Source organism: Onychomys torridus, chromosome 1 (assembly GCF_903995425.1).
Source record: "Onychomys torridus chromosome 1, mOncTor1.1, whole genome shotgun sequence".
Taxonomy (NCBI): Eukaryota; Metazoa; Chordata; class Mammalia; order Rodentia; family Cricetidae; genus Onychomys; species Onychomys torridus.
In genome coordinates, this window is record NC_050443.1 from 62,756,067 (window position 1) to 62,782,296 (window position 26,230).

At 43.4% G+C, this 26,230-nt stretch overlaps 1 protein-coding gene across 2 annotated transcripts in view; it reads left to right on the plus strand.

Annotated features, from left to right (window-relative positions):
• Positions 1-26,230, plus strand: part of Efl1 (elongation factor like GTPase 1) — a 118,813-nt gene that overhangs the window by 24,954 nt on the left and 67,629 nt on the right. For both annotated transcript variants that reach the window (XM_036167572.1, XM_036167564.1), the window contains exons 8-15: positions 3,227-3,350; positions 4,588-4,664; positions 5,304-5,440; positions 5,904-6,026; positions 8,250-8,349; positions 13,869-14,026; positions 14,247-14,413; positions 17,056-17,194. In XM_036167572.1, coding sequence (XP_036023465.1) covers positions 3,227-3,350; positions 4,588-4,664; positions 5,304-5,440; positions 5,904-6,026; positions 8,250-8,349; positions 13,869-14,026; positions 14,247-14,413; positions 17,056-17,194 — 1,025 coding nt within the window. The remainder of the gene's footprint in view (positions 1-3,226; positions 3,351-4,587; positions 4,665-5,303; positions 5,441-5,903; positions 6,027-8,249; positions 8,350-13,868; positions 14,027-14,246; positions 14,414-17,055; positions 17,195-26,230) is intronic.

Consider the following 26,230-nt stretch of genomic DNA (forward strand, 5'->3'; position numbering starts at 1 on the left):
CAGAAACTGAAGAAACAAAAACATGGTACAGGAATAAACTCAGCATAAAAATAGTGCAGATAAGAGTCAAACAAACAAACAGACAAACTGAAATCCGCCTCATCTAAACAGTTGTGGCAAACACATAAAATTCTTCACTGAAAGGAAGAAAAACCACCTAGAAGCTTGCCCCATGAAAGACAGCGATGTGAAATACAATGAACGGAGTCCATATACTGCAGGTTTGACTGGCAAGTGTCAATCAAATGTGCACAGAGAATGGAGGTGCCCAGGAGCTCACCTGTCTCTTTCAGCAGGCAGGGCTGACCCCCACTGGGAGACTGCTTCTGCCTTCCTGTTCACTGCACTGTGGTAAAGGAGCCAGGTCTGCTGTTTTCCTAGTCACAGGACAAGGCTTTAGACACCCTTGGAGACCCTGTCTCTGTCTCTTTCTAGTTATAGATACCAGCTGCTAGGCGGGCTGCAGTCCTCCATGGAGACTTAGAGACCCAACCCAGGACTGAGGGGCAGCTCCAGAGTTCCACCCTTGCAAGCCCGCAGCCGCAGGGGCCTGACTCCCTGAGCAGTCTGCAGCCTGGGTCTTCCCGGGAATACCATTCCTAGTGGGAAGAGAGCAGCTCTCTGTCCACAGCTAATGGGAGCTGCAGCCCTTTCCAGGTCATTGGAGTGAAATAAGAACCGATAGGGAGAAGAAGAGTTTTCTGTTTCAGAAAGGAAAGCAGAGTAACTAGTAATACAGATTTTGTAGAAACTGAAGTTCGGGGAAGTTATGAGGAGTACTTCTAAATAAGTAACTGGTCAGATTGAAAATGAAGTTCATACTGTAGCAAATCCAGAGGAAGTGAGTCTTGAGACAGCTTCAGAAGGTCAGCAGCTATAGCTGTGATGCGGATTTTGATCTCTGGGTATTTTTCTCTCCCTTTGTCCTCAGTGAGAAGGGTCAGTTGTTACTTATTTTCAACAGCCTGTACTGTTTGGACTTTCTCTGAGCCACTGAAGACCTTGGCGTTTCTCCTTCCAACTGTGATTGTTGACTGCAACTCCTGCGGCTGCTTAATAACATCACTTAGCTCATTTAACATTAACCTCTGGGTTTCAGGAAAAGCACCCTAGGTGATGTGGAAAGAATTGTCTGAAGGCAGGTGTGTGTGTGTGTGTGTGTGTGTGTGTGTGTGTGTGTGTGTGTGTGTGTGTGTGTGTTTCAGGACAGCCAGGGCTCCACAGAGAAACCCTGTCTTGAAAACCAGAAACAAAAAGAACTGTCTGCGGTGTGCCAACTTTAGGTTCCTTCCTCAGTGAGGAGAAGGGCCGGCTTCAGAGTCCTCCTCTCTTTCTTTTTTAAAATGAATTTAAAATTTAAACAAACAAACAAACAAAGCCCTGCAGCTGTGAGAGGAAAGTACAAATTTCACAAACACTCTCGTCCATACTTAGATTTATTGTGACCATTTTCCTTCACTGATGTAGTTCATTTTGTGATTGGTAAACACCCTGACACTTCTTTGGCACCCAAAGATGCTGCGGAGCTCACTTTCGGTGCTGTACCCTGCATTATCATACCATATAGAATAGTTTGACTTCTCCAGAAATTGACAGTAAATAATCATACAGATCTTTGAAGAAACTAACCTTTTTGAAAATTAAAAAAACACAAAAGAATACCGCTGCTAAATAACTGTTGGATCAAATAGAAAATGAAGTTCACGTAGTAGCTCGGCCTGTCCCTTCCTACCTCTCTCCAACCACTGGCAAGCACTGGTATTTGAACCCTCACATAGTTTAGACTTTTCTAAATGCCGCATAGTAAAGTCAGCTGTGTGTGGCTCTTGCCGGTCGACCTCCTCGTTCAGTTAGTGAACACTTACATTGCCTCCATGTATTTCTGCTTAGTGCTGAGTCATCTTCCCGCCTCTGGTTGTACCACAGTTTGTCTGTTGATTTGCTTAAAGGACACTTTGCTCGCTTTCCTCAAATTTTGGAAATTGTGAATTGAGCTGCTATAAACATCCATGTGCATATATTTTCATGGACATATGCTTTCAGTTTATGTGAACGCTTAAATACCGTTGCTGCATCACATATGAGCATGTCTAGACGTTTGAGAAACCACCATACTGTCTCCCGAAGAGGCCGTATATTGCTTTCTCACCAGTAATGAACGGAGTGACTGTTGTTCTACACCCATGTCAGCATTTCATGGTGTCAGTGTTCTGGAGCTGGGCCGTATGGATAGACACACAGTGCTCCATTTTCCCGATAGCAGGGTGTGGAGTAGGTTGATAGACTCCCTTGCCACCCGCCTGTCTTCTTTGCTGAGACCACTGGCGTGTTGGGAAGCACTGGCTGCTCGTGCCAGCTTTGCACGCAATCTTGCTTTCATTGGCATGAGCTCCACTCCAGTCTTGTCAGTTCTTTTGAAGTTTTCCGCATGGATGACCATCTCACCCTCAGCCAAGGATAGTTCACCTTTCTTTCTCATCACTGTGGTTGTAGCTCTGGTGTTGTGCTGAAGAGCTGTGTAGAGGAGGCCTTTTTGTCTTGTTTCTGAGCAGCATCTTCTAAGATGCTAGTACTTTGAGAGCGCTAGATAAGCTTTTACTGATGAGTACTGTCTCCTCCAGGAAGGTGGTCCTGAGTGCTTTAACCGAAGGACACCATACACCTCGGTGCTGGTTGACTCCTCTCCAGTGGATGGAAACGGGTGCTAGCTGGTTTCTCTGTGGGTTGATGAGAACTGTGTATCTGTCACTGATATTCCAGGATGCTACCTACATCTCTAGTTTTGGCAGATTGGGGCTCTAGAGTTCATTTTCCTTGTGAATAACAGCACTTATAGAGCAATGAAAACCAAAAATAATTTCTGTAATCATTAGAGTTATGATGGCCAGCTGGCACCTTTGCTTCCTTGGCATCCCTACCTTTTGTCAAATTTCACATGGGAGCTGCAGCCTACATTCCAATTCATGCCAATGTGTAGCATGTTGGACAGTAACACTGGCCTAAATGTCACCGTGCTTGTGTTCGAATCCCAATCTCACCCACTACCTGTGTGATATCTTTGTATCATTATCCTTTTCTATAAAATGAGCAAAGTTTTAGGATAGTTGAAAATATTAGGTTTAGTAGTATGTAGAAAGCATTTGGAATAGTATATGGCAAAGAAACAGTGAAGTGTTAGCTGTGTTCATTGTTATTGCTGTAACATGCACTATTGGTTTTCTTTCAGAATTGAGCACTTTGCCAGAATCTATAGTCAAAAAATTGGCATCAAGAAGGAAGTTCTTTTGAAGACCCTGTGGGGAGATTATTATATAAATATGAAGGCTAAGAAGATTATGAAAGTTGATCAGGTAGTGTGTGTGGTCTGTGTTGCTTTGGTTGTTGGCTATAGAAAACTTCTACCATACAGCTTTACTAGAAGCAACTCAGCCTCAGTTATGCAGATGAGTTCACAGACGACTTTATATGGCACAGAATTGGAAAAAGTACATGTTCAAGCATTATTTATGTGGAGTTCCAGTTTTAAATATGGTGAGCAAGCTGAGTACAGTCATATATGTGTAATGCCCCACCTACATGGGCGGGTCAGTTCCTAGGCATTTAAGGCCAGCCTGAGAAATAGTGATAATGTCTCTAAATTAAGTAAATTACATTAAGTGAATAGAAAACTGTCTTTGGTTTCTGAGTACTCTAAATCTTAGATCCTGGGCACTTTGAAGACTCACATTTTTGCTTTTGTATTCTTCTAAGATTAGACATTGTAATTTTTTTTTCATATGTTTTCATAATGTAAGTAAAGCCGTGAAAAGTCACATTTGTGTATAAATTTCTTTTGATGACTTTCTTTAAACTGGACATTGAAGGCAATGGCTCTTAGTTGGCATCAATTAATAATAATAATGATATTGCCAATGGCTCTTCAGGAAGGAGGCATTTGATGTTCCATCTCATGTTTATGCAATGGCATTCATACAACCCAAAGTTCTCACTGCTCAAAATATTAATTTTTTATGTAGTTTGATTTTTAAAAGACAGACTTTTGTTTAAAAATTTGCCTTGAAGGAGTTGATTTTCTCCTTTCACCATGCAAATTCCCAGACTTGAACTGCTTGTCAAGCTTGCTGGCAAATGCTTTTAATTGTCCACGTCTGAGGTGCTGTAAATACTATGTGTATCTATCTCCATGGAACAAAGTCTGCAATTAAAAGAATGTCCTATTCTTATGAACGGTTTCTCATGTTTAAGAACACAAGAAACATGAACACAGGAAAGGCAAGCCTGTGAAGACAACCCCCACGCACTGAGTGAAGTCAGCTTGCAGCTTAGATGTTGTGTTTTTGTTGATGGTAGATGTGGGGCAGCCCCTGAGGTGTGTCCTCCAAATGCTCACATTATTCCATCACCCTCTGGTTCCTAGAGGAAGAGAATTGGTGGCTTACTGATTATGAGCTATTGGCTCTTTGGAGCATGACTTTCGTCTTTACCATTGAATAAGTACTCTACGCTAAGTCAGCCACACTGACAGTGCGGGATGAGGGTGGCTGTAATAAATGTTCAGAACTGAAGCCGACATGTTCTTCTGTGCAGGCCAAAGGAAAGAAGCCCTTATTTGTTCAGTTGATCCTGGAGAACATTTGGAGTCTGTATGACGCGGTCTTGAAAAAGTAAGGCTGTTGTAAAATTGTTTATCTTGGTGGGGTCATTTGCCCACTTCCCTGTCTGGTGGTCTCTTAGCTGAGCTTGACCGGGACAGTGAACAGAGCTTCACAGATAAGTAGTTAAAGGCTTGGAAACAATTGAAAGGAGCACATGTAGCTCAAGGAAGAGGGATGAAGGGCTGCAACAGCAGTGTGTTGTGGCCTGCTGGGGTCATGAGTGCTGAGGCTTTAAAGCGCTGGGCCTTGCTTTCTGTAAGCACGGTTTAAAGAAGCAGTAATTGTGGTGGGGAACTTGGGGAAAACTCTCCTGGTACTAGTGCAAAAGAAAGCTGTCCTTTTAAACTGATAACCTGTGGGCAGAATGAGGGTGTTAGGATTTGTTTGTAAAGCTGCTATGGTAGATAGATATCGCTTGTTCCAGTAAGTTGTAGACCGGTCTCTGTGCACGGTTCTGGAGGAGTCTGAAAGTGTTATTAGCACAGAGCTTGGAGAGTCACCAGCTTGTCAGGGTCCCTTTGCTTATTTTACCCTCTTCTGAAAAGGAAACGTGCAAAGGAAAAAACAGGTGCCAAATGAAATTAAACTGATTTTCCTTGCTGCTTATGCATATCTGTTTATGCCTTCTCTCTCTCCCTTTTCCCACAGGGACAAAGAAAAAATTGATAAAATTGTGACTTCTTTAGGATTAAAAATTGGAGCCCGGGAGGCCCGGCATTCAGACCCTAAAGTCCAGATCAATGCCATTTGCAGCCAGTGGCTGCCCATATCCCATGCTGTTCTCGGTATCCTTTATTTTGATTAGCTGGATTTTATAAAATAAGATAAAAACAGTATTTCATTGGCAATCAGATAGCCAGCCCTCTGGAAATAACCCATTCTGATCCAATGTAAATCTTTTCTGTTTACTTTGTGTTCTATCTTGAAGCAGTATTAAATACTAGAAAAATTAATATGCGGCTGTTGGTTAATCTATGAAGTGTTCTTTTTAAAACTATCTGTTTTCTAAAGTAAAAATGCAATAACAAGAAAATAGTTGATAAAGTATATGATTAGATAAAACTTTTCATCACTAGGATTATGAAAGCAGATATTCAGAGTCAGTGGACATCCTGGAAGCATGTGCAGATTTGGAGTCGTGAGTCAGAAAGCAGTGTGCCTTACAGCCCGGGCCTTTCTGTATAAACATGCCTGATTGTTTCAACGCAGTCTCTCTGAAAGTGCAGAATCCTTAACGGCAGGCCTCAGCTATGGTGTGTCAGAAACTGCCCAGTCCTCTTGACATGACATCTGAGCGAGTGGAGAAACTGCTGTGCACAGGATCACAGACCTTTGAGTCTCTTCCTCTGGAAACCCAAGCCCTGAAAGCAGGTAAGGACCAGTGCGCAGTGGGCATGGTGCAGTGAACCATACCATTGACTGTCCTCAGTCCAGGCTGCCCCCCCCCCCCCCCGTTTGCTGAACATTAGTTTACAGAAAGGCCAGTTTGTCACATGTTCATTTCCACAAATAACCACTTCTAGAAGTGAGCATGTCCCCTCCCCAAAGCTTTCCTTTTATTATCGCATACTGCTAAGCCCTCTGGGTAGCAGCCGCTGACCCAGACTCCTTCCTGCTTGCTGTGCGGATCTCATTCTCATTTCATGCTCCCACTTTGCTCTGTCTTCCTAAATAGCCAAGCATGTGTTCCCTGAGCATGACTTAGGGACTGAAGGAGTGGTTCCTGGGACTGTACTGATGCTTAAGAACTGCTGGTACACAGTCCTCCTATGAGGCCACTAGCATTGCAGGCTGTGGGCACCGTGGAGCTCCTCTGTGTTCATTGTCTCCAGCTCTTCTCATTTGACTGAAACTTGTAATCCTGAAGCCCCAATCCACAGACTGCTGACTCGCTTTGTTACTCAGAGGGCCAGTTGCCCATCCTCATCTGACCTCACCTGTCACTAGTGTTTGACATAGTTGACAGCTTCCTCCTCTGAACCTGGTCTTCCCTGACCTCCACATGCTGCTACTTCCTATGTCGCTTCATCCCTGGCATTTTGACTTTGGTGTCACACACAGGATCCCTTCCTTACACCTCATTTTGTCTGCAGTCTTGGTGAGCTCACCTTTCCTCCTGACTTGACATGACAGCTCTGTGCTCATAGTTTCCCTGTCTGTGTCTGCATGCACAGGTGCTCTGAACTCCAGCCTCACTAGACTTGCATAGATTGCTTACCTCCCCGTCCCCTGCCTCCACTCTGCTCTGCTTCAGAAGCATTGCAAACTGACATATCCCAGGCTCCCAAACCTGCTTCTTCTAATTACTCCGGGTGTAATTAGAGCTGTGTCTACCCTTTCGTCTGCTGAGTCCAAAGACCCTGGAGTCATTTATGGTCTTATGTTGACCTCATACCCCTGGGCCCACTCTACTGGAAAATACTGCGGGTATTCATTTAAAATATATCCGAATCCAACTACTGCCCATTGTTTCCACCTGCTTCTCTGGGCCAAGCAGTCATTGTCTGTCACCTGCTCTCAATTCTGTGTTCTCCAGCTGCAGTCAGAGTGATGCTATTAACATGCTCAAAACTGTTCAGTTCTTGCTTCCTGTAGTTTTCTTGTTATATCTTATTACTTTATTTTTTAGATTTATTGTCTGTCTATCTGTCTGTCTGTCTGTCTATCTATCTATATCTATCTATCTATCTATCTATCTATCTACCTACCTACCTACCTACCTACCTATCATTTATCCATCTATTTTGGTTTTCTGAGGCAGGGTTTCCCTAGCTGTCCTGGAACTCACTCTGTAGCCCAGGCTGGCCTCAAACTCATAGAGGATCTCCCTGCCTCTGCCTCCCTAGTGCTGGGACCACCACCACCTGGTTTGTTTAATTTTTTTAAATGTTTTATTCTTTGTAGAAATTATTTTGATGAGGTAATGAGTTTTCTAAAACCTGATAATCAGTGGTTTTATACCTGTGTTTAGGTTCTGAAAAAGATCAGTATCTCTGAGGTTCTGACATATATTGATATGGAATTGTGTTAAACTTTGCATACTTAAAGAGAGTTGACTTCTTTATGGCACTGAATCTTTATTTCTGACTTCTGTTACTATCTTGATACATTATTTTTTTTAATTTAAGTATTATTATCATGATTTGCATGTGAGTGTTTTGTCTGCATGCATATCTGTACCACATGCTTGCTTGATGGCCATGGAAAAAGAAGTGGGAGCTAGAGTTACACAGATGGTTGTGAGCTGCATGTGGTTGCTGGGAATTGAACCTGGGTCCTCTAGGAAAGCAGTCCGCGCTCTTCACTGATGAACCATCTCTCTAGCCCTGATAACACATACTTTAACTTGCCATTGTAAGGGATTAGAAAGTCCATTATTGGCTTCTGATCTGGTAGCAGTCCTTTGTTCTATACCTTCTCCCGTGGATACAGAGAAACGTTGATTAGGTGTAGGTGGCCATCCTTGTCACCAGCTGTGCCTCTGGGAAGAGCCTCCAGCTCCCACCCTTCATCTAAATGTAATTGCTGTTCACAACAGTTTTTAGGTTTTTAATCTTGGGGAAAGCAGTGACATTTTGCTTCCTGTTTATTTAGCTTTTATGAAATGTGGAAGTGAAGATACTGCTCCAGTTATTATCTTTGTTTCCAAAATGTTTGCAGTTGATGCAAAAGCCTTGCCTCAGAATAAGCCAAGGTAAGAAAAAGGGGGAAGTTGGGCTGGGATAGGGAAAAGGCTTATGATTGACTGGTAGACATGTAGCTGGGGTGTGGGTAAAGGGCACGGATGTTGCCGCTCTTCCTCACCTCTGCCTTGGAATTGTGCACGTCCCTGGGGTGACTCAATCTGTTTAAACATCTGTCCTTTTGTCACATCTGTAGAAGAAAGCTGTTGAAATCAACTCGGGAATATTGACTTGAACGGCTACAAACTCAAAGGCTAGCAATAGTGACAGTTAACCTTTCATTGAATGTGTCAGGCCTGATGCAGTCAGCCTGCCCTGTCTCTGGGTATGTCTGCCTCAGTGGGGACTCAATGTCTGATCTCAGTTCTCTGTAGATTGTGTCTGCAGAGGTGACAGGTAGTGCAGAGGATTTTTCAAGTTCAGAGTCTTGGGAAACCCAACCATTCTCCATTGTCTGCTCCCCATGTGTTCTTCTCCTCTCCATGGCTCCCACCTCCCTAACTAGTCAAATCCTGTTATAATTTGGATGGGGCTGGTGATCCAAGAGGACATTAAGAAGAATTACTGGTGAATGAAGAGTTTTTATTAGAAGAGTTATTAATTTCATAGCAGGGCTCTGAGGAGCATTCAGGCCCCACCCAGGACCAGGGACAGAACGTGTGGCATGGTGTAGGCTCTTCATGCTGCAGGAGCTCAAGGCCAGGCTGTCTGTTCCTAGGCAGGGAGAGGAGGCAGCACTTGTTAATGCATATCCACCTCCCAATGGCACGCATTAGCATCAGCAAGTACGTAGGCTCACCCAGCTCAGATAGCCCAGTCTGGTGTCCAGGAGAGGCTTGGTGGAGGCTGGGTCCCAGCTTCTTCTCTTAGAGACCCTGGTCATCTCTGGAAACAACTGAAGCGGCTTCTGAGCTGGCTGCCCTGCCTGAGGCTCTCAGTGTATTTCCCACCCTGTTTCAAACCCTTTTTTCAAAAGGCTTTTTTAATTTTTTTAATTTCATGTTTATTTATTTACTTGCTTACTTATTTTGTTGGGGTCAGAGGACAATGTAGTGGGAGTCAGTTGTCAGTTCCTTCCTACACCATGGGAGCCCTGGTGATCAAACTCAGTCAGGTCTTTAGGCTTGGTAGCAAGCCCCTTTACCCACTGAACCATCTTGCCACCTCTTCAGAATAATCTTTGCGGAGACTTCCCCCTGAAGATTAGGTCTCCTGCTTAAAACTTGTTATTGATTCTCAACACCTAGTTTTCCCTGAAACAGGAAGTGTACTGTTGGAGTGCAGTGACACTTTTCATTATCATACTTATTTCAATGTGTATTTATGTTTATTGCTTTTTTATGTCATGGTAGAGTTTTTCTTTGTATATGATGAGATTTTAAGTCTTCAGAAAGATATTTATCCATTTAAATCAAGATTCCACAAATCATATGGAGGTATAGTGGAGATTATAAAGTGTCTGAATTTGGGGAATCGTGATGGAGTGAGTCTGTGAACCGCCCCCCAGCAGGGTGTTTCGGTAGAGGGTTGTCTCTCCCTCGGCTGTGTGCTGTTTCATCAACAGAGTCCTCTCTTCATGCTGTTCCTCACCTTAGAGTCCCTTCTCTTCAGATAAAACAGCTTCTTCTTTAAGAGAAAGGCTGTATAAGAGATTTTTTTATTATTTGTTTAGCTTTTTCATAGTGGTTTGAACATAAGAATCTCCCAGAATTTTTGCTTTGAAGACAAATGAAAGAATTAATGAGTGAATGAATGTGTAAGCCAGTGAGTGGGTAAAGGACGGAGTTGGTAACCCAGTAAGTGAATAAGTGAAAAGTTGAAAATGAATATTTAACTGTGTATTTAGACTGAACAGCTTTCAATGTTCCATCTCGTGACAGTTTTCAAACATCCTGGAGAATGCTGAAGAATTAAAGAACATACATGTCTGTTTTTACCACTTAAAATTCCTCAGTGACTCATTCTATATCTTTTTTCTAGAAAATAATGGTATCTGTTCCTCTACTACTTCATTATTTTTCCTATGAGGAGTATTTTTCTTTAACAGTCTTTCATATCTTAGTGTGTTTTGGTGGAGCAATCAATTCTGTTCCATGTTTCACCTATGTTACTTAGTTTTAATACTTACTTTATACCATACGGTGTTTTCAAATATATCTGTAAAGTCATCATCCCCAGCTTGTTCCTTTCTGTCTTCTGGCTAATGTTTTGCATGTAAGTTACACTGCCTTTGAGTTGATGACGTTGGCCATTGGGGTGAACTGATTCCATTCTTATCTCTGCTGCAGTAAATGCAATAAGCCAGGGCAGAATATTCTTTTCCTGTAGTGTAGATTAGCATTCACTGAGTCATGATATATAATGAGGAGAAGGTGGAAAAAACCGCTGGGCACATGCAGAATGCAATCAGGCTTTACCCTCATGGTCAGCTACCCCACCTAAGTTGTACATGAAACCTCTGCACTCTCTCTGTGTATGGAATTGTGGTGGTCTTTCTCTTCTGTTCTAATGGTCTCTTTGTTTGTCTCTGAGGCACAAATCTGGTGCCATGTTGCAGGTCAAACTTTAACTCTGCATCTTGTGGAACTAACAATTGGTTTCAGTTCATTAAGCTGGGATGATATTCCTGCATCACCACTGACTGTGCCACTTGGGACTAACAACAGCTCTTGTTTCAGTTTGACTTGTGAAGGAATTAAAGAGCCTTAGAAACAATGTGTTCCAGGTCACATAGTCAGAGGAATTGCCCAAGAGTTGAATGCAGCCTGCCTGGTATAGAAGCCTGTATCTTCCACAGTGCTCTGTAAGACCTGCTCTAAAGCGTCCTGTGGTGTGTCAGCACTCAGCACCCACCCTAACGCTAAGCAGGCAGCTCCAGCCTTTTGGCTCTCCATACAGTCTGTGCTTTACTTTTGCTGTTCTGAACTGTAGTTCATAAGAAACTGGAGTTTTTCAGGCAGACCTGCCCTGTTGTTCCTGTGTTTTGTGGCTCTGCTTCCTCCTTGAGAACCAGCTTTTAGTAGCTAGATGCTACATTAAACAGATGCCTCTTCTTTTGGGTCACCTGCTCTGTTATCTATGCTATCTTATAGCATGGTTTCCACCTATACTGACTGCAGCAAGCTGCTCTGTCAACCCCATGTCAAAGGCCAGAGTTTGGTCATTGTGCATGACAGCCTGAAGCCGGATGGACTTCTGTTCCTGTTTTGTCCTTTTCCCACCAAATCTATGTGCCGGCGTAACATTCAGCCTCCTCCAGTTGAATTATGGCTCATGTAGTATACAATTAACTTCTTAAGCTTTCTAAGTCTCTGTTTTCTGAATGTGAAGTAGGTGTATAATGTATGTGCTGTCTCCAGTTGCTGTGGCTGTGGTGGATATGTGCTGTAACATGTGTGAAGTGGTAAGCGTGTGTATAGACCAGTGATGAGAGCCCATTAGGGAGAGCAGTTCTCTTCAGACACGTGTTGTTGTTATTCCTATTCCTGCAGTCTGAACTAATGGTAATAAACCATAACAATGAGTACTATGTTCTACATTTGCATTTTAATTCATCCTTTCAGATATTTGTGTATGTGTGCGCATGCGTGCACACGCAGGAGCTCTCACTGACCTCGAGCTTGTCTCCTAGGCTAGGCTGGGTCCTCTGTCTCCTCTTCCCCAGCTTTGGGATTACACATGTGTACCACCAATCACGTGTGTTACTCTTGGGCATTTTTTTAGCAAAAGACTAAATGAAACAAACGTATAGCAGAAGTATGTAGCTTGGGGCAGAAGAGCAGGAACAGAAGATGTAGCTGCTGATGATGCCAAAGAAAGAGACAAGAAGTAGACAAATCAGACACTGCTGCAGAAGACAGAGAGCAGGCATGGCTTGCAGTTGTAAGGAAGCAGGGTGCGTCCTGTAGTTGTAAGCGTTTAGAGGTTCCATGAAGAGGAGCCCATCTTCTGCAGCGATGGCCAGTTTCTCCCTCCAGTGCTAGCAGGTCTCTCGCTCTGATTACCTACAGTGAGCTGGCTCTGAGTATGAGGGCCAGCTCCTAGGTCTGGATGCTCCCTTTGGAAGCCAGGTAGCACTAGTTTCCATCTAGCTGGCAAGATACCAGAAGAGCACAGCAGTGAACAATATGAGTTAAAAACCCCAAAAGTGCCATTAGCTCCAAGGAGCAAGATGCCTGGGCCCTGTACCTATCTGTGAGCACAGTGCCTGTCTGTGCAGCCTCTGGTGCTCAGAGACAGAAGAGGAAGGAGGCAGGGCAGGATGGGAGAAGAGGCTGAGGCTAGCTTCAAGGTATTGCTTACAGAGTAAGACAGAAATGTTGATGTCAGGCAGGGGGGCAGCATGGGAGGGAGGCAGAGAAGTGCAGCTTCTGCAGCTCTTGTTCAAGCCTATGCTCAAGGGTTGTCCCAGTAGTCTGGATGCTCAGCCCCAGTACATGGTAAATACGCCAGATTCTACCAACCTGGTGCCAGGAATTGCCCTGCTCTCTGTTGGGCTTGAACATGCAGGGGGGTTCCTGTGAATGCCTGCTTGAAAGAGAGATCAGTCCTGGGGACCCTTCACTTGCCTGGTTTCTTCCTTCCAAGCCCAAATTCCTAAGCTTAATGCCCATCCTCAACCTTACCTTTTATAGGGCTTTCTGTAGTATTAAAGCTCCAAGTAGGAGTGGATGGTAAGAGGGGACATGGGGGAGGAAACAGGAAGAGAGGAGGGAGGGGAAACTGGTTGGTATGTAAAATAAATGAAAAAATTAATTAAGAAAGCTACAAGTACCTTCTCCATCCTGATAGAAATAGGAGTGAGTCACTTTTCCTGAAATAAAAATTACCATTATTCCATTATTACTAATGGCCCCTCCCTCTACTGGGACTGACCTCTGGCAAATGCTCATCCCACTTATTTACACATTGCCTTTTCTTCTGAGTGTCTCCTGTGTTGTCTAGTAGTGGCTGATAGATTTAATTGGACCTTTTAGTGCTGCTGAGTTAGGAGTTCTCAGCCTGACATGGCAGCCTTCCTTACGAACGTTCATTCTCCCTGAAGACATGCTTTTGAACTAAAAAAGAAAACCACAATTCTCTTTTTTTCCCCTCAGTTTGCCAAGCTGTGACTGTTCATTAACTGACCAGATTACAGAAAACCACAATTATTCTAGTGGCCTTTTGCATACTTCTTCTCAGGGTGTTCCAGGTGCTGCTGCCTGTCATCTATTCTCTTCTTTCTCCTCATTGGCCTCTCCCAGAAGAACCATTGAGTACCTGTGGAAGGTTTTGTGTGACTGCACTTGGTGCTGCTTGGGGCCATGGGCACTTGTACACGGGTTCATAAGCTCAGAGCTGCTGGAGCTTCAGCAGGCCAGAGAGCCTGCTCCACTTACTGCTCGTGCTGGAGGGAACTTGGAAAAGCTCTGCTTGGGGGGACTTGAGGACCGATCATCACCCCTGTGGCCATATGAGCCCTTGTTCTTCTTGAAGGAGCTGAGAGGTGCTTGGTGCTGCCAGCTCATAACATGCTTGTGACATCCTGTAGGCCTCTCACTCAAGAAGAAATGGCCCAAAGACGTGAACGTGCACGACAGAGGCACGCAGAGAAGCTTGCAGGAACACAGGGCCAGGCACCCCAGGGTCCCACCCAGGATGGAATGATGAAACAAGATGAGAGAAGTCCCCAGGGAGATGAGCCAAAAGGTACAGCATTCCTACGCAGGCTGTGGTGCAAAGTACCTGACGCTGTTGCAGCTTAACTCACTACGTTGTCCCTTGTCTTTTGACTTTCATCATAGTTTTTATCAATGTTGTTTTTATTTGTAGACCAAATACTCATAGTCACTATTTCTTCTGTGTGTTCAAACAGTTCCTGGGTTGAAGTGAGCATTCATGGCACTGAATATCTTTTTGTACCTGGCAGGTGATGAGCCAGATGTGGCAAGTGTTAGCTCTCAGCCTGTGCCCCAAGAAGAAAGCAGCCAAGAGGCCTTCATTGCATTCGCTCGTGTGTTCAGTGGCAGAGCTCGAAGAGGACAGAAAATTTTTGTCTTGGGACCCAAGTACAGCCCTGTTGAGTTTTTACAACGGGTAAGAGTTAGGAGTACAATTCAAGGGCGTCCTTTCAGGTGTCTGGTGACTTCCAGACTGGCTGGGTGTGGTGAAGAATAGGTAAATGAGCAAAGGCACCCCAATTCCTGTGTCGGCTGTTGTGTTGCCTTGGTAATGTTTTGTGTACATAGTAGCATTTGGGAACCATAAAAGCCAGTGGACAGCTTCTCAGGCCTTTTTGCACATCAAGCACGGTTAAGAGTCGCTTTGGGATGGAAAGATGAAATAGATGCAGATGATGATCTGGAGCCAAGGCAATGGTCCATCTTCAAGAATCCCAATGATTGAGGAAAAAGGTATAGGAAGTAAGCAGGTGGGACGTGCCGCCTGCATAGTCTGGACTCTGTTCAGGCCTGTCTGAGAGCAGATAGACAGCCAGCATGGAGAAATGCCTGAGTTGGGGCCGGAAGAGTCCAGAGGCCAGAATTATCAGGCTACACAAGACACAGGCATTAGGATTAAACATAGATGAGAGACACCAGAGCGCCAGGCAGGGCCAGCCAGAAGCAACTCAGCATGAGTAACATGATCCGTCAGGCACATAAACCCCTGGCCTCGTGGAAGCAGCTAATCTGTAGGTAACCAGGAGAGTGCAGTTAGATGCAGCTAATTGTAGGTGACCAGGAGAGTACAGTTAGATGCAGGTAGGAGGCCGAGGAAGCAGCTGGAGGAAATTTGCCCTCACCTCTTCTGTTCACAGTTCATTCTCTGTAGTGCTACATGGTGGTTAGGCAGGCCTTGCTAGGCTGTGGAACAGAACACAGTACTTGGTGTGCACACACTTGTGCTTTGTGGGAAGCTAAAAGTGTTACAGCCTACACATCTGCTGTGAGCTTAGTAGTTCTTAGCTTGAGAGACACGCACTCTCTAAACTGTCCCAGTGGTAAGGATTGTCCTCTGAAGGACCCACTTAATGGCCGTCAGAAATCTAATGAGTACTTCTAATCATCATCTATGTATCATCCATTGCTGAGACGACAGGTTGGAACTGGTTACTTACGTGTCTACAGCTAAGCCACACAAAAGACATTTGACTCCATGGAGTCACAGCCACAGGAATCCTACTCTAATGTACTTTTTAAAAAGGATATGTGAAATCAGACCTAGTATGGAAGTTACCCTACTCAGATCCTATCTGTGTTCTTTGTGTTATTTTCTGTTGCTGAAGTGTTACAGATTATAGCATATCTGGTAGTTTAGAAGAGTGGAGGTGATCAGCTCATACTTTCTAAGACTTTGGGGCTGGCTCTGACTTAGCTGGGTGTCCTTGGGAGTTTACACTGCTGTCATCAGGGTATTGATGGGCTGTTCTCCTTTGCAGGATCACCTAGGAAAGAATGTGCTTCCCAGAAAGGTGGTGGGAGAGAGCAAGCATGTTTGCACAGCTCATGGAAATGTGCTGTGTGTGCATGTACTGCTAGAGATTGAACCCAGGGCCTTGTGTGTGGCAGGTACTTTTTATTTTGAGACAGGGTCTCACAGAATTGCCTAGGATAGCCTTGAGCTCATTCTGGAACCTAGGCAGGCCTTGAACTCTGATCCTTCTGCCTCAGCCTCCCAAGTCCCTGGATTATTAGCCTGTGGCATCAGACATGGTGTGCTCCTTACATCTAGATTTCCTGCCATGTTGTCTTCAGAGCTGCTCTTGAGAGTTGGAGTTGTACAGAACAGGGGCATTAGATGTGTCGTGTCGAAAAGCCATCTCTTTCCTCAGGCTCCCAGTCTCCCTTGCTTTTGAGCTTCCATGGGTGTTCTTGCTCTGTTCCATTTCTGGCAGTCAGTCTGTGCTTGTGAAGTCAGTTGTCTTGATATTGTATGTTAGAGCTAAGACGTTTTATTCAGTCTTAGTACTAGCTCTGCCCTGCGGGCACCAAAGATGATTGGTAGACTGAAATCCTTCCTGGGTACTTGGATATGGAGAATATATTTCTGAACACTCACAAAACTCACACCTTGAATCATTCATGACAGTGTCTCCTTAAGAATAAATAATGAAGTAGGGAGCTCATAAATCCGTTCTCATGTGTGGTTTTATGCATGTGTGTTCTGGCTTTTCTTCAGCGTTCCTAGTATTTCAGCATATGCTCCCTTTCAGATTAACCACTGTGGCATACAGACCTAGCAGGTGCTCAGCTTTTTCATGGCATTTTTATTGGTTAGTTTCATGTGTCTGACTAACACAGTTCTTGTTGAACGATTTTCAGAACATTCTCAGGAAGACCCCGGCAATTTTAAATTATAATGGTAATAATGAGTGTTGAAACAAACATGGTATAGTCATGAGAACTGTTGCATGGAATGATGCTCATACATATTAACCAGGGGCTCTGGACCAGCAGAGAGCTCCTAGGTCACAGAAGAAGTTTTTAACCTCAAAGCTGTTAGGTGGGATTTAGACACATTTTAAATATGTGAAAAGTTTTAGTGTTTCAGAACTTACTCATCAGATGTGACTTGTTTTTTATCATAACCCACGGAGAATAGAAAATAACATTTCAGCATTGCATGTTTTGTGTGGACAAAAGGTGACCTCACAGTGTCTTGCAGCCAACTAAAAACTTGCGGGCTCTGTGACATCTCCCTCATCTCCTCACTTGCTTTCCATCATTTTTCTCTGGCAGGTTCCACTGGGCTTCTCAGCCCCACTAGAGGACCTGCCTCCTGTTCCCCACATGGCATGCTGCACTCTGGAGAACCTGTATCTTCTGATGGGAAGGGAGCTGGAAGATCTGGAGGAAGTGCCCCCAGGAAATGTGCTGGGTAGGGTGCTGCTGGGTACTCCACTCACTCCAGCCTTGAGGGCTATCCAATAGGTCATTAGATGTTTAGTGACATTTTCAAAGAGAATAAATAACCTGTCTTTTTCCATCGTTCCTAATTTTCTTCTGGAGGCTTTAACTTAGTATAATTGAGTCACCAGCATGAGTCAGTCATTTGGATATCTAGTTCAAACATATGTGCTCCTTAAGTAAATGATGATGTTCTATTTTACGTGGGGTGCCATTTGTTTGGAAGCTAAAAAGAGAATTCTTACTCATATAAAGTCAGTGTAGATGACTGGACATTTCTGGGTCTACAGGTTTGATTCTAAATTTTTGGAAGCTGTTTTGTTGTGATGATCTCTTTGAACTTGTTCCTTTTTTCTTTACTGCCCCACCCAAGTGCTTCTTACCCCTGAGAATTGCCTCTCGAAAAGTAGCCGATTGGTATTCATGTTTCTGTATATGTTGTTCCTTGTCCCTTGCTTGATTCCTGCACTTCTTGCAGAGCCTGTGGAGGCTCTTGAGGCTGTTCTTGAGGCACATCTTCATCAGCACCAGGACATGGGATGCTGTGTGCCATTGTGCCCTTGGATTCTGAGTCATATGGTCCTCGTCAGCTGTGGAGCTGTTCATTCAGTGCCTGCTTAGATGGGAAGCCCTGGTTAATTCAAGGACACTGCTCTAGAACAGCTACTGGATCTTGTAGGCTGTGATCGAAGAAATTTGCCAAAACGTGTTGTCCTGCTCCTGCTGAGTTGTATTCTTTTCTTTAAAAAAAACAAAACAAACAAACAAACAAACAAAAAAAAAAACAACAAAAAAAGCTATTAATTTTTTTTTTTTTAATTTGACATGGAATTGGTAGAATTCCTGGCCTGGCCTCTCCCTAGTCCCTCTTCTGTTTCTACTTTGGAAAATACCACTGAAGTTTTGATCCAGCTGATTAATGATTGCTCTAGCTTTGTGAGTAACCGAAGCCAACTTCTTCAGAACTTTGGGAGAATGGGAACCCCACCTCTGCTCCTCAGCCCTCATTGGGATTACTGTGGCTTAGACCCCCTTTGTTTCTTAAATGGCTCCATAACCTAGAGGAGCTCAGCCCGATGTCTGGGGAAAGGAAGACACTCTGTGGTGTGGACAGCATGGGAGGGCCTTCATGATGGTGCCTCTGTCTGCCTAAGGCTCAGTGTGTTGTCTTCTCCAGCAGAAGAGCATGTCAGGCCATGTGTATGTATATATATATATATATATATATATATCTCTGTGTGTGTGTGTGTGTGTGTGTGTGTGTGTGTCTGTCTGTCTGTCTGTCTGTCTGTCCCTCTTATTTTCTAAAAATCGGGAAGTGGTGGTAGGAAGTAGGTAAAAGTAACTGAACATTATTTGTCATTTACCTATTGAAGAATATCCTAAAGGACACAGAACTTTGAGGTGGAGTAGATTGAGTGGGAAAGGCCAGGTGCATTTCCTGTATGCCTTAGGACTGCATTTAGCTGCTTAGATCTCACTCGGTCCGTAGTCCTTGATTTGACTCTGGACCCCGGTGAGACAGAGCGGCATGGTGGCAGGAGCATGTGGTGTGAAGCTGTGGTAGCCGGGAAGTCGAGCAGAACACCTCACACCCTGGTGGATGGGAACGAGAGTGAAGCCATGACAGGAAGGATCAGATCTAACGCTGTGGGCAGGCACTGCCCTCGTGGCCCATCTCCAGCAGGCCCCTCCTTCCAGAATTGTCTTCCCAGATGTCAATATTCCATAGGTCAGAACCCTCATGATCTGACTGTCTCTGGAAACACAGCCTGGGGTTTGCTTTACTAAACCTCCTAGGCATTTCTCATCCAGTTAAGTAGATAAATCATCACAGCCACCTAACAGGATTCATGCTTTTATTTGGGGGTAAAGGGGCTTTCCTGGTGACCTCAGTGTAGAGTTTTGTTTCTCTGGTTTTGTCATATGCCCCGCTAACTGCAAGGGAGGCCCAGGATTGAGTATAGGGATACTGAGGCTATGAAAACAGAGGTCTGGTTTACACTGCCAGCCAAGCCACCCTCACCCCTCATCTCTTGTTGCCTAGCGATTTCCTGAGTCCCTTTGTTAAAGTGTGTTTCTTCACATCGACAAGCAAGATTGTCCCCCAAAAGGATTAGGAATTAGAGCCAGGCTAACCTCTTTTGTTTGCCCTCCAAATTGAGACAGACAGTAATTGTTTCCAAATCTTACTGAGCTCTCTGCATAACTGGCAAGAACAAGGACTCCTAGATTCGGCCCATAGTTCCCACCAAGCAGTTACATTGGCTTCTAGCTGGTCCTGCAGCCTTGCTTGGACCTAAAGATTTACAAATGATTTGGACTAACAGCCTTAGCTACTAATGTTACTGACAGTTCTCTTTCCTCTGGTAGAAACAGAACAGCTACACTTAATTGTTTTCTAAGATTGTTATCTATGGATTCCTGTGGATTCATTTATTATATTTATCATTTAGCTAAACATGAAAGGCAGAATATTAAATAGCAATATATGGAGTATATTTCATTCTAACTATGAAATACTAACAAAACTATAAAATACCTACAACATTGAATTTGACATTCCTATTGTATTATAGCAAGCTAATATCCTAAGTCAAAATACAGTCAGTTTAAAATTCTTCATATTTATATCATGAAAGTTTTTTTGGTTTTATTTATTTATTTATTTATTTTTGGCCTTTCAAGACAAGTATTCACTGTATAACCCTGACTGTCCTGCAATACACTCTGTAGACCAGGCTGGCCTTCAACTCACAGAGATCCGCCTGCTTCTGCCTTTTTTTACCTGGATTGTCAATATCTCCATGGTTGGAAAAGAACAATACTATATCCAGGTCCCTTCTAAGCCTCTAACTTCTCAGGCCCATGGTTCTTAAAGATAAACCTTATTTCAGTAATTAGGCCATTTTCTCTCCCAGTATTCATTAGAAGGAGCAGTAACTGTTTGGACATGGTCACTTGGGCCTGATGACCCATTCAAATGACTCCATCAGAACACTATGAACTGATTTGCAGCTTCAGAGCCTAGAACAACCTCTCCAGGCAAATTCCATTTGTTCATTGATTTAAAACCATACAGCATATGTTAGCAGTCATAAGTTCATAAGCCAGGTGTTTAATAAAAGCAGCTGTTTAGAGCTAGCAAGAGTCAGGGAGGAGGAAGCCGAGAGCTTTCATCTTTAAGGTGGGTAGTAGAGAAGGCTCGCTGGTAGCTAAGGACAGTGAAGCGTTGCTAGGGTACATTGACTAAAACCAGGTGTATCCCCATGGTTTTTCATTGTTTACAGTTTGAAATGAAAATTTAGGCTAACTGAATTGGCTAGAATAATCCACATGTTCCAATTTCCCATTGTTGCATTATAAACCTTAAAGCCTAATAGCTTAAAATAAACGTGGCTTTTTTTCAACACAGCTGCATTGGTGCGTTTGCTTGGTGTGTGGTGTGTGTGTGTGTGTGTTCCATGGGTGTCTGCTGAGGGAGCTCAAAGTCTAGGGGCTAGAGTTGTAGGAAGAGCCTTTCACTCCAAGTGCTGGAGGCTGATACTACCTCTGGGCTGTGGCCTTGGTTGTGGGTAACTAGGCTTTACGGGTGAGTGGTTTGTTGGTAACTAGGCTTTACAGGTGAGTGGTTTGTTGGTAACTAGGCTTTACAGGTGAGTGGTTTGTTCCCGTTGAATATGAATTACCCCCACAGGCTCATTCCTTAAGTGTTTTTCTCCTGTGATAGTGCTCCTGTTGGTGGTAGCACTCCTGTTGGTGGTTGTGCTCCTGTTAGTGCTCCTCCTGTTGGTGGTTGTGCTCCTCCTGTTGGTGGTGGTGCTCCTCCTGTTGGTGGTGGTGCTCCTCCTGTTGGTGGTGGTGCTCCTCCTGTTGGTGGTGGTGCTCCTCCTGTTGGTGGTGGTGCTCCTCCTGTTGGTGGTGGTGCTCCTCCTGTTGGTGGTGGTGCTCCTCCTGTTGCTGGTATGTGCTCCTGTGAGTGCTCCTCCTGTTGCTGGTAGTGCTCCTCTTGGTAGTGCTATTGGGGAATTTGTAGACACTCTCAGAGGTGGGTCATGCTGGAGACTGGGTCACCAGGATGTGTCTTTAAAGAGTCTTATCTTGACTGCCACCCTCCCTTCCTCCAGACATGAGGTAAGCAGCTCCCCCTTTGTGCTCCTACTGTCATGTCCTGCTTTCAGCATGGGCCTAGAATCAGTGGAGTCAATGATTGTGGAATGCGTTCTCTAGAACTGTGCTAAAGCATATCCTTCCTTTCCTTCAATTGTTTTGTGATTGTGTCCCAGCATCCAGCTTGGAGGCTCTGTCACCTTTGTAGCATGCCTTCCACAGCCTTCAGCTTCGTCCCACCACATCCTGTTTGTTAGAAGTGAGCCACGACCCACATTCTAAGAAACAGAACTATCTATCTGTTTTTAGTGGGGTTTTTACCCTCACTTTTAATGAGGGGCCTGGACAGTGCTTTAAAACCACCAGACTACTGTGCACAGATCATTTCCTGTTTGCTTTTGCATTGTATAGTCCTATCTATACACATCACAAATGAAAGTAGAGATGTTCATGGTGATTGGGGAAGGCCTATGAGCTCTTTGTGACTTTGTTCACTTACAGAAAATGTCAGATCTATTTAATAAGAAAATGGTGGCAAATGATGTGGCTGATGGCCATCTGCTTTTCATTAGAAACCATGTAGCAGTGAGTTCATTTGGTGCAGATGAAAATTGTTTTGTTGGAAGAGGAAATGAAAACATTATATGGCATTCTTGGACAATCAGTATTAGGTAGTTGGACTCCATGGGGAAGTTCTTTTATGGGAACACTTGAAAATGCAGATTTCATATTTGAACTCAGCTGTAACTCACTTCAGAACTTATATGTGCTGATAAGTATGGAATAGATTTTGTAGTCTGGAAATAGTTGATTTTAAGTTTAAAGTAATTTAATTCTAACCTGATGTTTGTATAGTTGGTATAGATGGAACCAAAGAGACCTAACTGTGTCAAGCACACAATAGTCTTTTGTTAAATTCCCCACTGAAAAATCTCTAAAAATAAATGTTTGCTACAGGCTTGTACTAAAATATTGAGGGGAAATTGAATTAGAATTCCAAAGCCTTGGCCTTTTCATAGACTCTTGTAGATCTCTTCCATATGGTTGAGCCTTTAAAAGTTCAGGGACATATTCTGAGAGGAAACATGATATTCCTCTTTACACAACATAAGGAAAATGATAAATATTAATTAGCCTTTTTCTGAACAGATTTAGTTCTGCCATGGTTGGTTGCTGGGCCAATAGGAAATCAGTATCAGTGATCAGTATGGGTTGAATGGAGTGTGTGTGTGTGTGTGTGTGTGTGTGTGTGAGAGAGAGAGAGAGAGGGAGAGAGAGAATGAATATATTTTATTTATGTGAAGTAAAGAAACGTTGGAAGGATTTTATCTGCGAGTTTGACTTGATTTATTTCAAAGGAAATCTCAACACTATGTGGCCTTAGTCTTAAGTCTTGGGGATACTGTTATAATACTTTAAATTGACTTCTTGAGTTTTTTTACAATGTATATTATTATCAGCATTTTTGTTTGGAAAGAGTTATTTTAATCAAAAAAATTAACAGCTTAGTAGTCTCTTACATTTCATAGCTTAACCTGATTTTCATAATTCCTTATTTACAGATGATAATGATTTACAAGTTTCCTGTTATGTAATGGTTATATCTTATTTTTTCATACTTTCATGTTGGTGATAAAGGGTGGCAAATAACAGTGAGTGTGTGTGCTGCTCCTGGCTTTAGTGGTGATGTCCCTGGTGTTTTGGCCTCACTTATGATTCAGCAACTCTCATCAGGCTAGGAATGGCTGAATGTCCCCATGAGTCCTCACACTGTGACAGCAGAGTATTGGAGGCTTTCCTGTTGTCGCTAAGGTCATGGATTATAATTTTCTGTGTATTAAGTTGCCTTTACAATCCTAGATAGAAGTCCCAGCCATTGATCACTGAACATTCTTTTAACAGACGTTAGTGTCTTATCCAGATTTTTATCCTAAGTACCATGAAAACATCAAATAGGAAACTTCTGGAACTGGACTGTCTGGTTGGTGGCCACTAACTACAGCCAGGCATTTACTTTTAAATCATTTGAAAACAAACGACAATAAAATTCACAGCATTAATTGTGCTAGCTGTGCTCCAGGACTCTGTAGCCATGCTGTAGAGGTAAGGCTGTGATCAGTGTGCATGCAATGTGGGAATTGTCTTCCTGCGGGTTTGAAGTCTCTCTCTTACTGGTAAAGCTAGCTCTTCCTGGTGCATACCGTGTCTGCCTTTGTGAGTCTGGGATGCTGCACCTTCCGCAGTCCTGATTCTGCTTGTGTCTTCTTATCTGAGTTCTTGATTATAAAACTTTCCCTTCAATTTTAGTGTAATGCCTCTTATATATGCTTAATATTAAAAAAATAAATAAAAATAACGCTCCTAACTGCAGGTATAGCTCAGTAATAGACTGCTTGCTTACTATGTGCAAGGCCTTGGGGCTAAAGAAAGCCCAATGCCCTAATATGTTAAACATAATTTAAAGTATAGCACAATCTATACATGGGTAAATTTGAAAATTCAGGTAAGCTAAATAAAAGTCATCTCCTGCTGTCTGTGGATTAGAAGTGTGAAACACATCAAACTTACAGACAGGGCTTTCCCTTCAGGTTCTGGGAAACAGTTCAAATGTCAGAAGGCTTTTCTGTTTCTTAAAATTCATGATACTGATTTCCATGCAACCACCTGTCCCTGGCTGGTTATCAAGTTTGTGATGAAGTGATGCTGGCCGATTGTGGACCGCCTGGCTTATTTTTCCTGGTCATTCTGTCAGTGCTCATGCTGGTATAGATGATAAGACTGACTTTGGGGTCATAGAGACCTCTGTCAGCATTGGCTGTGATGATGACATTAATAAGTAATGTCTGTCCGGGCTTACTGTATGCTAGAAGCTGTACTAAATACTTCTCTTGCTAGTGAAACAGGACTGTTTACATATAGGGGATTGTAGCTTGGAACACTAAGTAACCAACACCCTGATCTATAGTACAGTGGTGAGCATTGTGAAAGCTCCTGTGTTTGGCTGCTCGTGTGGCTGCTTAACCTTTTTGTTTCTGTATCATTTAGGTTTTCTTCCTCTGCTCCAAATAGTCTTACTGATTGAACACTTTTGACATTGCATTTCCTATCTACCTTTAAAGAATGGGTCTTCACTGGGCATGGTGATACATGCCTTTAATCTCAGCATTCTGAGTTCCAGGTCAGTCAGGGTTACAAAGTGAGACTCTTATATGTCAGCTTTTTAAATTAATTTGCTCATTTTTGTTAAATCCTTTATTTTTTTGTAGGAATTGTTTTATTTATTGTATTTGAAACTAAAGCATGTATGTCCTAAATTTTAATATGACTTTGGCTGGATGCCTTTAATTTTACATGTGGCTTGCTTTATTTTTCTTTTGAGACAGGGTTTTACTTTGTAGCTATGCAGACCAGGCTGGCCTTCAACTCAGAGATCTGCCTGCCTCTGCCTCCCAAATGCTGGTGTTAAAGATTAACATTAATGCAGTAGCCACCTAGTCTTATCAGTGCATTGTTCTGTGTCCCCCAGTTCAGCTCCTCCCAGCCATGGACTACAGCTGCAGGTGGCCCTGGGGCATTCTCAGCCCTTTCAGCCCTCGAAACCTCTACATGTCCTTCTCTGTCACTCAGCTTTGATTGTTGCTCTGTGTTTTGTAAGTGCTTATCATGTAGGCCAAGTTGTGCTTCTGGCTTCTCATACTCAGTGACTGAAGTACATGGCTGTGAACATGGACCTTTTGAAATCAAGTTGGATGAACACTGCTTCCTAATCTAAGAATTGCCCCCAGACCATAGTCGAGAACTTAGGTAGGAGCCCTGCTCCATCTCCAAAGAGTAGATATATTCCTTTTTTATTCTTTTTTGTTTTTTGAGAATATCACTGTGTATAGTCCAGGCTGACCTAAAACTTATGATCTCCCCACCTCAGGCTCTCATTGCTGGGATTACAGGTGTGCACTACCACACCCAGCTTCCTCTGTTATTCTTTCTTAAATGAAGCCGAAAGAGCAGAGGAGCCTATCGCTGGGAAAGATGAGCAAATAGAAGTTAGAGTTGTTGGTTAAAGGAACAAAGCAGTCTAACGTGTCAAAATGGTTGAGTTAGTGGAAGGGGGACAGGCAAGGGGGAGGATTATAAAGGGGAAAGATGCAAGATAGAGTGAGAAATATAAGTGATTGAGGAAGGGAGGGAGGGAGGGAGCACCATGGTAATGGAAGGAGACCTGCAGTGAGCCCTCATCAGCAGGTCATTACACTGTATTTAGACTAAGATGGAGCAACACTAGACTCCCAGAAGAAGTGGAGATGTGAAACCCAGCAAGCATCACATAGACATGGAATATAAGGTTGGCCTGAGCATAGTGCCGGGTGCAGGAGGGACCACAGGCTATTCCTACACAACTAGAAGCTTTCCTGGGGTGAACTTGGAAGAAATGCTACTGACACCTTCAAGGGTTGAGACAGGCTTCCACATCACTGAGCAACTCCTGCAAACCTAACTGGCAGGCTTCTTGATCTTTCTTGATCTGCAGTTATAATTTTGGTTCAAGTGTGTTTTGGATGTAGTAGTTAAAGAAGTAAGTAACTGTACTTAGAACATAAGCACAATGATTAGACTTCAAATCTGTGCATTTCAAAGATTTGTTAGAAGCATACTTGTGAGGTTGATAATTAATAGTTGACATAATTGCTGTGCCAACACTGACTAGGCCAGGGAGGCCAGAGCCTGGCATTTAGCTAAATTAACAAGACACCAACAGGTCAAGTTTCAGATCTAAGGAAACAGGAGCAAAGAACAGTAAGGGACCAAGTAAAATCAAGTTCAGGAGACAGGTGGTTAGGTGGTTAGTCTCGGTTCTTAGTGTTTATAGCTCATTTCAAAGTGAGGAAATAATTTGACA